General features: G+C 36.4%; 1 protein-coding gene across 1 annotated transcript in view; it reads right to left on the bottom strand.

Moving 5' to 3' along the window:
• The window catches only part of LOC113805330 (uncharacterized bromodomain-containing protein 10), a gene marked incomplete at its 3' end in the record, with an annotated part of 13,988 nt that overhangs the window by 453 nt on the left and 1,035 nt on the right, over positions 1 to 12,500 (bottom strand). The window contains 11 exon segments of the mRNA XM_070113865.1: positions 1 to 66; positions 1,318 to 1,575; positions 2,024 to 2,161; positions 2,491 to 2,760; positions 2,894 to 3,081; positions 4,065 to 4,165; positions 4,372 to 4,540; positions 5,858 to 5,988; positions 8,862 to 9,166; positions 9,465 to 9,719; positions 10,315 to 10,666. The exon segment at positions 1 to 66 is cut by the window's left edge and continues 453 nt beyond it. Coding sequence (XP_069969966.1) covers positions 1 to 66; positions 1,318 to 1,575; positions 2,024 to 2,161; positions 2,491 to 2,760; positions 2,894 to 3,081; positions 4,065 to 4,165; positions 4,372 to 4,540; positions 5,858 to 5,988; positions 8,862 to 9,166; positions 9,465 to 9,719; positions 10,315 to 10,611 — 2,178 coding nt within the window.

Below are 12,500 nucleotides of genomic sequence, written 5' to 3'. Positions count from 1 at the left end.
ACGTCCCCTTTTCCGTTTTCTCTTCTTCCCTCTGGATCCCTCCCACTCTGCCTCTTCCTCATATTTCTGAGGAGATGAAGGGTTAACTACATTAGGCTAAAGTTAAAATCAAGAATTACAGCAGGTCCCATTAATTAGTATGTTCTAAAAGGTGCCTTTACTGAAAAGACTGTTTCCCTTTCCTTATTATTCTTTCCAGAACAGTTATGAGGAATCCATAACCTAAAAATTAAGGACATCTGGTTTTACTATTTGGGGGCTCCAAATATTTCTTTTTTTAAGATGCACAGCTAGATTTTCCCCCAACTATTTTAATCAAATCTTAAATCCATTTTTCACAAACTTGGTAAGTGTTTGTCAAATAAAGAAGAGAAAAAAAGAGAAAAGAAATATATATATATTCCTATTCCCATCCACATCCTTCACTGTATATCTATTTACTCTTTTATTTCTTCAATTATTTGTTATAATAAATTTAATATTTAGTTTAAATGTGGCTTCTATGTAAAAGATACTAACAACCAAATCACCTCTGAGCTTTAATGATAAGGCTCTAATGCCACATAGTTGCTTTCTTTAACCCCTCCATGTCACATTATAACACAGTGTATAAGGGTGGGTGGTTCATGTAATGTGACATTTTGCAAATAGAGAGTTGCAAAAGATGGACTTGTTAACATTTTAGGGCAGGAAGTAAGTTATCATTATGTGAGTATTAGTACTCGAGCACTGTATTGTGCATCTCATCAGCACCCACACTCAGTACCCACTGGGCTGAGTCTGTGTGTCTATTACCCGCAGTGAGTGAAAATGTCAAGAATTTCTTGCGACCTTTGACCTCTAATGGTTACTTAAAGTCTGCTGTAACTTCAACTCTAATACTCTTGTTCTATTATCTCATTACAGGCTATTTTCAGGAGGCAAATGTGTTTACTTAAAATTTGGATTTGTTGAGAAAATGGATGTCTCCAAGTGTTGTTACATTTAAATTCTTGCCTTTCCTCCTTTTTTTTCTTGAAAGTTCCTGTTCCTGTCTTATTTTATCTCCTCTTCTTGAATTCTTTCTTTCTCTACCCTGTCCTGACCAATAACCACAACAGAAGCTCAAGCAAACTCTATTCTCTCTCTCCTTTCTCTCTCCCTCTATTATCTTCCAGTCAATTTTTCTCCTATCCCTTCTGTCCTCTCCTCCTACTCACATTCCTCATTTCTTCTATCTTCATCATTTTCTCCACTCCCCTTTTTCCTCTTCCTCCTGGTCTCTCCTTGTACTCATACTCCTCATATCTCCTATCAGCCCATTCCTCTCCTACTTACACTCCTGATCCTCTTCATCATCTTCTTGAACTCCCGGACTTTCTCAATGGGTAGGATGCTCCCCTCCTTGTGCTCCTCCTCCTCTACTTTGATCTCTGGGGAGGGTACTTGTGCCCGCCGGTAGATCCTCAGGTCTTGACCACAGAACTGGGGAAAGTGCAGGTACTCGTTGCCATCCCGGTCACGGCCTAAGTGGTACTCGCGCTGGTCAGCCTCCGTGTGCTCAGCAATCACTTCCTGTACTGTCTTGTGGTTGTGCTGTTTGGGAGGAGAGAGTTTATGAGGAATGCAAGGTAAAAGGAAGGTAGGCAAAGGTGAAGGAAGGGTGTAAATACAGAAAGGGGGAAGGAATAAGAAAGAAAGAAAGAAAAAGGGTTGAATTATATGGAGAGAGAAAAAAAGACTGGGAGCAAAGGGGGGAGGGGAAGATTCAATTGTCAATGAGGTACGGGAGATGGAAAAGGGTACAAAATAAATTCAGAATGGGTAGAGTATTGTGAAGGTATAAAATGGATAAAAAATGTAGAGAAATAAGAAAAAAATTAGAGGGAGAGTGAGAATAAAAGAGAAAACATGAAATAAAGTAAAATATTAGCATAAAACTTCTTATTCTCAAATGTACAATTAATAATGTCATGAAAAAAAAGGTCATGTGCATAAATGCACACATACGTACACACCAAAAAATAAAAACATTTCAACTTACAAGCAAAAAATCACAAAGGGACTTGAGGAGCCACACTCGCTGGTGGTAGGTCATCTCATGGAACAGCTGGCGTTCAAAGGGGTTTGTGGGTCCACATATATTCCAAAACTGTGGCTCAATGCCCATTTGGTCAAAAACCTGATAAAGAGATGACATGTTTTATATATCTATATTTATCTATATATATACTTATTTACTAATCTATCTATTCCTTGAACACCAGTGAAAATTATACACAGACATCGTGACTTCAAAGGGAGCAAGAGGGTATCATTGATTATGGGCAAAAAACGTTGAAATCTCCATGACAAAACAAATATATATTTCTTTATATTCTATTTATAATGACACTATCAAAATGGATAGGTAAATGTAGGAGAGGAAGTGAAAGGAGGAAAAGAGGAAGAGAATGAAGGAGATGAAGATGTTGAAGGAATAGGAAGAGGAGGAGGAAGAGATAGACTTACTTTCTGGGAATTCTGGTTCTCCCGAGAGAAGCACCTATACCACAGGAGGGTCTTGTGTGCCAGCTTCCTGGCCCAGACCTTGTAGGGCATGTAAGGTTTTTCATTGAGCTTCTGTCTCTGCTGTGGTGAGGAGAGAAGGGAGGTCAGAAGCATGGCCAGTGTTCTTGAGGCTCGGGGCATCAGCAGCATCCTTTCAAGCTCATACTGTGGGACTTCATAGATGTTTAGGGTTTTCAGAGTGAGGTATATGAAGTGGCCAATTTGCGGTAGCTGAAAACAGAGTGGGGAAATATGAGTTTCTAGGAAAGAGGAATTTTAACTCTCATTAAAGTCAATCCCAACACAGAGACAGAGACCAACAAATGCATGCACTCACACACACATATAGTTAAATCTTATTTACCTCCCACATTGCCCTCATTTGTGAATGGAGAGGCTCCTTAAGTAGATCTTTTTCCCACTGTATAACTTCCAATTCCCGGTCGCGCTTGGCTTGACGCATGGCCTCCATTTTCCTCCGCTTCAGTTCCTTTTCACGCTGCACCCTACATCCTCGGACACGATGCATGACGTATGAGAAGAAATTGTCACCTGGGTGGAAGAGGCATACAATTAGAAAATGTCTTTTAATTACATTTCATTATTTGCAAAATAGCCTACATAGGAACATTTTTATTTATATCTATTAACATGTATTAACCCACTGGATTCGGCTGCTTCATGGAAATTAGTGCCAAAAATACAGGCAGTGGGTTACATAAATGGCAACATCCTGGGCATGCAGTACGTAGGCTGGGCGCACGTGAACACCGATAAGCGGTGATAAGACTCTGTGCCTCCCCTCTACAAAGTTATTTTGTGTAAACTATCTTATTACTTTTTTTTTTTTTTGCGATTTTCCAATTCCTATATTTATCTTTTAACTTGCTTTATCCAGATAGTAATAGCTTAATCTCCTTGCACAGACTCCATATCATCCCTATATGCAGTAAATAACCCAGTGCAAAAAAAATGAAAGAAAGAAAGAAAGAAAGAAAGAAAGAAAGAAAGAAAGAAAGAAAGAAAAAAAAAAGAGAAAAAAAAAAAAAAAAATATATATATATATACATATATATATATATATATATATATATATATATATATATATATATATATATATATATATATATATATATATATATATATATATATACATGGAACATTTAGTTATTTGTGCCATGTATTTTATTCTTTTGTAATTTTCAATTTTCTGTAATACAACCTATGCCATTGGTCACAGCATCCTCCCTGGAGCCAGTGCTCTTACAGTCACAGCTTATGCACGTTACATTCTACATTCGTTTATCGATGGGAATAATGCTAAAGCCCCATTTTAAGCACCAAATGAGTTTAATCACACTTTAAGAGGTTTGTGCACTCGTAGCAAGTCTTTTCCATCACCCTGGCCTTCACTCATGATAGCAAGCTCGCATCACCCAGCCCGCGGCCATATTGTCCAAAGACGTGCCGTCATGTCACCCTGTCCTTTGACCCAGATTGGTAGGGGTTAATTGGAATTCTATAATCTCACACACCATTGACTGAGATCTTGGCTCTTTTGTTGCGATGCTTTTGAGTAATATCTTCGGGTGGCTGGCCGGATGTCTTCTCCAAACTGCACTGTTCACGGATTTCTCTGTAGCAAAAACAATGTATTAGAAAAATCTAATAATCTAATAGTACATTCATATAGATACACAAGTATAAACACATGCAGAGATACAACTACACTGACAGATACAAATGCCATTCCAGGCATTTCTCAAAAACAATCAAGATAGAAACAAAGGCTCTTCTAAAAAGTTCTCACGCCTGCCATGTGAATGATCACTGATTACTTACTTGGGAAGGAGAGCTATTTTCTGCTCCATCATGTGCTCCAGACGCAGTCCCTTTTTTGAGATGGAATGGACCGGCCCAAAGTAGCGGTATGCATTCTCTAGCATTAGTCGAAGATCTCCAATGAGTTCTGTGATTGTTTTGTACTGCCCATCTAAGAGTTGTTCCTTAACTGTAAAAAACAGAAAACAATAGCAATAATACTACTGCCTTGACTAGCTTAAGTAATTCCTCTATTAGTAATTCTTTCCCTAACTATGTGACATCACTAATGAAAAAGCAAGATCATCAATAGTGGAAATAATGATAACAATGACACTGCAAAGCAATGAAAATAATGAATATAACAATGTTAAAAATAGTCCAATATAATGAAAATTAACAAAGTTCTTATGATATAAATTACCAAATCTATAATCTCATTATTGGCACTTGCTCTACAAACTGTTTTAAAAAGATACACTCATTGTAAACACTATAAACTTTCCCTCATGCCAGAATCACCATATACATTAGCCTATTGCTGCTGGGTAAATCTGTTAAGGGGGCCATTGCACTCGAGAACGAAGTTCGTTAATTATGATCGGATTTTTGCGATTTTTTAATGTTATATATACATAAACTACGATTTACACCACCGAGTTTCATATCATTTGGATAATAAACAATGGTTACTTAAAAAAAAAAAAATTAAAAAAAATATATAAATCTCAGTTATCCACTGACTGAACTTGTTAAAAAAAATACCACATATACTCTATAGCAATACCTACACTAGACATGATTCGATTTTGAAATTTCCTCTTAGTATAAAAAAAAAATTTAAATGTTCACAGTTCAAAAAATAAAATATGATATATGGTTTAGTCATAACTCCTTTATTCTTACGTATTTAGCAGAAATATTGCATCACGAGATTGCCAAAGCCTACTAGATTACAGGAGATTTTTTCAATTTTTTTGTACTTTTTAAAGTATTCATCGAAAATTCATCGCAACAACCCCCTCAACTCAAGTTTTGTTTTGTGATTTTTCTTTATAAATAGATGGTTCTACAATTGCTCATTCAGCAAGGAGTCAATTAGTAGGCCCTATGTTACATCAACTGATTTCCCTCTTCCTGGAATATTCAAGAAAGTGTCTCCTTCTAATGCTCTCAGTATCAACACCATTATCATTATAATTTTTATTGACATCATTATTATATCATTAAAATACAAAGAGAAATAAATGATAAAAAAGGATCTGGAAACCAAGGAAAAGAGAAAACAGGTGAGATAGGTTGGACTAGTAATTGATTCCTTGGTTACTAGAGCCATCACAATTAATAAACTAAATTCACCGTGGACATGACATGTATGTCCATGCCATTCCTGGCACCAATTTGCATCACCTAATTCATATTACAAAACCATATATTCCCATAAATGGCAAAGCAAGGAGAGATACTAAACTAAAAAACGAATCTGAAGTCAGTAACTTCCACTCACTCTTTTTCAGCCAAAGAGGTTTCTTAATGACCTCCAGGTAGTCCTTGTTCTTGTCGGTGTCCAGTTCAATAGGCTCCATGAAGGGTGCATTGCTCCCCTTCTGGTAATCTGACATCAGCTCCATCAAAATCCTGGAAATGTATTGGGCTTGTTTAAAATGGGCAAGATTTAGGTCAGGGATGTCAAACTCAAAACCCTTCACGGGCCATTTTTCATTTCTGCTACCATCTTATACAATAACAGTAACAAAATGTATGACATTATTTTCCTTTTTAGTGATCATAACTTCACAGGATAGTAATTCTTCTTGTCATCCCACAAGCCATCCATCCTGAAGGTCATATTAGGGCTGCGGACCCTGCGTAAGACATCCTTGGTTCAGGTAGTACCCTCTTTCCCTTACTCCCTTATTTGACTTTTCCACCTTCTGTTTTTTTTAAATCTATCAGTCCTACAAGAAAGAAAAATGTAATCCCAAGGGAATGTGCCTAGAATAAAAAAAAAGATTTCAGCATTTACAGTATTTTACCTGCTTTAACACCTACACTATGATGTAACCAAAATAGGTTCTGTGAAGAGAGCATTGTTCTCTTAATCTGTCTATGTAACACTAATGACGTCAAACATACGTTAAACTATTCATGCTGGGATGATATCCTACATTATGACAGGGCATCCCTCATGCCAGGGTGACATCTTTATGTCATGCACAATTGAGTCTGTTCTAAATGTGCACTATAAAGTTGTGGGCTTGTTTGGCTACAATTGTTGTGGAGAAATATCTCTCAAATGTATTCTTGAAGCCTTTCTCTATCCTCGTTACCTAAAAACCTGTTTATACCACAGCAGAGAGCATGGAGAATGGGTCAGCTCTATGTCCCTCTGTTTTTCCCCTCTGGCAGCAGACTTTACATGCTCCCTGAAGCCTGGTTTGGTATGGCACTGGAGGCTCCCATTGTAATTAATCCAATAATTACTGTACAAAAAAATGGTTGGCCAATAATGTGGGGCTGTTGACAAACATTGGCAATTTCCTCATTTGCACCTGGCTCTGATTTTTAATGCACAACATTAGGCACTTAATAGCCTGTGACTGTAGCTTATAACTACAAGTTATTTAATGACATGGTCGTTAATGTGGGGATAATAACCCACTTACGATGGGTGTCCCACATATGAGACACCCAGAAAAGTAAACATTGCCGGCTGTCCTGCCGGTACAACGCCAGATCGAAACTTGCGCTCTGATTTTGTCAACTATGGTGGGTGGCCCAGAAAAAAATTATTTTCAGCTTATAAATGTACAGTCGCTGATGGGTTAATAGCACATTTTACACCAAGTTTGGGCCCAATGTTACGCAAAACTAACTGCTCAAGAATGAATGTAATCAAGAAACTCGCACTGCCTAAAAGGCAAAATTTGAGGTTTGCCTGTATCCAATCAAAAAAGATAAATCTATAAATCACGAGCAAATCAATAAGCTTCCTACTTTTGTTCTTAAAATCTATCTTTGGCCTTCTACATTTATTCCTGATACTCCTGTCTCCACATTCTTCCTGTCACCTAACCCATTGAAATAGCCAAGATGAAGTTTCTGAGTAAGAATGCCAATACCCTTGATTTTCATTTCACAAAACCATGAATAACAGCAGTAACAGACAATCCCACAATTTTACATTTTGCATAAAAATGGTGCTGTTATAAGGAAAATACTGAATATTCAATTATCATGAAAAAATAAGTTATCATTTCTTGCGAATATGGCCCAGAAAAATACAACAAAATAACAACACACAATAACCTATATGAATACAACATAAAAGGGTGTTATGTGGACCAGGAGCATGATATCCGGTGGTTTGCGTAAACATATGGTCTATGTGTCTATTCTTAAAACAGTAATAAAAAGAATAATAACCACAAATTTAATAAATAAATGTCATAAGAAAGAGAAATGCAAACATCTGATTTTGTGAAACATGAAGTAATAATTACCCACACCACACAAATTTGGCAAGTGAGAGAGTGAGAGGTGGAGAATCATCACCTTTTATGAGTCATTTCACCTTTATTTCCAACCAGTGGTTGAGATGGATGAGCAAGGTTCGTCATGCATTCCACATTCAAAATTACATAAATCAAAAAAGAAGAAAAAAGGGAGATCTGTTTCTTTCTAGCTTTTTTGCTTTTCAATATTTTTCAAAAATTCCTTTAAAAAATCAAACCCTTATTTCTTAAGCACACAATATCAACTGCACATTTGACACTTATTTCTTACTATTTCCATCTTCTTATCAAGCATCACCACAATGTGTCAACATAGCTTTGAATGGGTTTGTGCACCATTATCTATCAATGGATCTTGGAGATAAATTAACATGAACACTGAACAGTGCATGAGAGTGTACTGGTGCAACAGCATTAGCCTGTTTCATTGGCACATGTACAGATTCCAAAATTTGTGCTTTTATTTCATTTCTATTCAGTTTCACATTATAGCTTCCTTAAATTTTTGTTTCATAATTTATGTGTTTGCAGGGGTGTCAAGGTTGGTGAGTGAAGTGAGTATAATCAATTTCTGGATGAAATATTTGAAAAATACGTTAATTCTAGGATCCTTTTTAAGCTACAACCAGAGCAATAAAGATATAATTTTGGCAAAAAACTCGCAGGAGGGCAAACCAGACCTTAAAGGGGGCAATTATCCCCAAAGCCCTATCAAATGACAACCCTATGTGTTTGCAAAAACATGTGTATAACCTTTCGGAAATCTAACAACGAATGCTATTAACGATGCATCCATAAAATGTCAGTATTGAAAGGGTGAAATGATGAATTACAGGGTGACGAATAACAAGGATCCCCTGTACATTCAAAAGTTTATAAGAACGTATCATCTTGTGATAGTTAATCTTTCTAGTAGGTGTTGCAGCACCATTATGTTAAATTCTATGACATTATCAGGTAAGAAAGAAAATACACCAAAGAACAAAAACTGCCTACCTATATCCGAGATTGAGCTCTTCACTAAGGTGATCTGTCTTGGTCTTGGTCAAAACCCTCTTCTTTGGGGTCACAGGATGATGGACAAGCAGACCGCCCCCACTACCTTTGTACACCAGACTGGAGCCAAATGTTGAATTTGGTCTCGGTAAACCTCCACTCGCCACGGTACTTTTGTTTGGGGTTAGGGAGGGAGTTGAAGAGCACGAGGAAGGGGTTGGACTCGGGGCTGCACTCTGGGGCGAGCCACTAATTATGTCACTCATGCCAGAGTACAGGCCAAAGGAGGACTTCTCTTCGTCTCTCTGTTGAAACGAGTCAAATTATTCAAAGGCTCTGATTATCCCTTCACTTAAACAGAGATTTTAATCAAACAGACCTAGTTCCTTCTTTCATTTTCTACTTGTATTGATATTTGTGGCATGTTTCATAACCTGAACTACTGTCATATTTACTGCAATATGCTAAGCAGTCAGAGCCCTACAAGAATAAGTCAACAATATTTCATCAAAGAATCACAAACAATCTTATATAACTTATTAAGAAACATATAATTGATAAAGAAGAAAAAATATAATGCTGCAAAAACTTTCTTTAACATACCCTTGAGTACAAGCTGTCTGGTTCCTCCTTCCCTCTCACATCTTTCCCTTCCTCTATCTCTTCCTCCTCTGATCCAAGTTCCTCATCCTCTTCTTCCTCAACTTCCTCTTCCTCCTCTTCTATGGCATCTACCTCCTCCTCCTCCTCATTCTCATTTTCATTTTCATTCTCCTCGTCCACCTCTTCTTCCATCTCCTCGTCACTGCACAGGCTGGACTCCTTTATGATATTGGTGTGTCTTGAGTGGTCAGCAACCTTAAGATACACGTGGAGGGACTTATGTTGTGTATTTCATTTACATCAATGCATGAGTATGTGGCACAGTCCATTGTGGTTTTGCTATATTGATTTTTCTTTACACATGAATGGCTCCAGAGGCACTTCATCAACAAAGAATCAATTACTAGGCCTAACTGAGCTCCTTGATAATTATTAATGTTATCATAATATCAATAATGATAACAGCAATAACATAAAATTAAAAACTCTAATAACAATAATAGAAAAATAACCGTTTCCCAAAAACTTCAGGGAATGGGGTAACCAGGTGATTTCAAGTAACTTCTTGGTGATCGTGAAACCATCTAAACGTAAATAAAATTAATAGAACTAAACCACACTGGACAGTGCATGTACCCAGCACCAGAAGGTTAACATACAATGCCATGAGCTACAGAAATAGTATAGAAAAGAAGAAAATAAAAAAATTATAAAAATAAATACCATCATACGTAAACAAAAACTTCAAGATATCTTTGCGATAAACAAGTTTATAGTTTCAAAACTTCATTCAAAACAGATTACTTTATAAATCAGTTATTCTCTACACACAAATAAGTATCATACTCACCATCCTGTATGACGGCTGTGCTTTGCTCTGGGGCTTTGGACCTTCTCTCCAGGCCAAATGGCTGTTCATGGAAGACAGAGACTCTGCTGATTCCTCTGACGTTCTGGAAGCGGCATCCCCTACATCCTCTATGACAGGCTGTTTCCTCTCAAGTTCACCTCTGCCGTTCTGCTCTGCATGTGGAGCAACCCCCCTGCCTGCCGATGGATTGTTGTTGTTGTTGACATTATTGCCTGTGCTTTCCACATCTGACAGCAGCGCAGGAGGGCAGCCCCGGCCGGGGTCAGTGTCACCCATGCTGCCTGTGCTCACATCGCATCACTGTTTCCCCAGGGCTCCTCGTGCTGTGAATCTGAGATGAAGGGCAGACGTGTGTGAATTAGACTGACTTTAAATATTCACCTTTTACATTTCTTATTCCAAGAGCAGTATATAGATCTGACAGTGGCTATACCTTAAAAAATAATAATATTGATAAATCTGGCTTTATCCTGGAAGACTGATACTGGTGATTTATTTACGCTGTATCAATGATGCTTTTGCATTGATATATATATATATATTTTTCTAATGGCAAAATTTAGATATTCATAATTTATAGAAGCTGATCATGATAATCATTACTGATGATGGTGAAAGCAAAGGTGATAATGATAATGATAACAATACTAAAAATGAAAATGGTAATAATAATAATAATAATAATAATAATAATAATAATAATAACTACATCAACAATAAAATAACAATAACAATAACAACACTAATAACTTAAATAATAATAATAAAAATAACAGTAATAGTGAAAATGATAATGATAATGATAATAATAATACTAATAACAATAATGATAATATTAATGATAATATTGATGAAGATAATAACAACAACTATAATGATAATGATAATGACAATGATAACCATAACAACAATAAAAATGATACCAGTAATCATATTAAAAATAATAACAAAAACAATAATGATCAAAAAAGATATTCTCAACAGTGTTGGAATTTTATCAGGACTGATAACAAACTCATACTCATTTATCAAGCTAAAATCACAGCTCACACACACACTCTCACACATGCATGTGCATACATGGATGGATACACATATACACAAATGCATGCAAGCATATACATATAGAAGAATGCTTGCATACACACACACATGCATGCATAACTATTTTCCTTGAATTCTATTAAAAAAAAAAAAAAAAAAATTGACTTAACCATATGAAATTTCGGCAATTTCGTATAAAATAGATACTTAATGACTTTTAACGACTAAGTTAGCTTGTTATTCTTCACCTATTTCTTCTTATGACAGTACTATACAACTAAATTTTCTGGTTCACTCTCCTATGTACCCTTGATGGGAGTACCAAGATGCCTGCGAGCTCTAGAGCTTGTCTGCGCCACAGATTTTCCTCCCAACTCTTTGCAAATGGAATAACGAAGGGAAAAACAAAGAAAACACATGAATGTACCGAAGGCCTTTTCACTGCACTGCTTCTTCGGGGCATGATTTGCACTTGATTCGACATGAATTCCACACTCCTAACTCTTCCACTTTTTGATTGTCACTCCTGTTGTCTGAATCTTCTGCCCTTTGAGCGCAGAGTGCCTAATCTACATGATGCATGTTGCAGCTATATAGCCTCTAGCATTATTTGTTTGTCTCAATAACTCTGTCATCAGAAACTACTAATGATTACTTACATATTGATAGAAGCACAAATAAATACAAGTTTGAATAAAAAAGGAACATGCAGACTTACACTCAAGCTCACATACACAACCATAGGTATTATACAGAAAATACCACAAAGCTGATTACCAGTTTATGTCAGTTCCAATTTGAGAAGCTTCAACTTATCATGAATTCTTCGACACAAAGTATATGCTCTTATCACCAAATTCAACTATTGCATTAATTAAATACAGTTGATTTACATAGCAATCTAAAATTAATTCAAAATTAAAAAAAAATCACTTTTCTAATGTTTCATGCTACTGTTTCAAAATGATTTCACATAAGTCAGAGTCCACTTCACTTTTCCCTCTTACTTATACTATGATTGTCTTACTATGTGAAAAATACCATGCAGTGTACTTCAGCTGGTATATCAAATATGAACTTTATACTATCATGACACTAACATTGGAATACATACAAATACA

The sequence above is a fragment of the Penaeus vannamei genome, chromosome 35 (assembly GCF_042767895.1).
Source record: "Penaeus vannamei isolate JL-2024 chromosome 35, ASM4276789v1, whole genome shotgun sequence".
Classification (NCBI taxonomy): Eukaryota; Metazoa; Arthropoda; class Malacostraca; order Decapoda; family Penaeidae; genus Penaeus; species Penaeus vannamei.
Note: the sequence above shows the minus strand (reverse complement) of the source record. Positions and strands in the feature narration are given on the sequence as shown.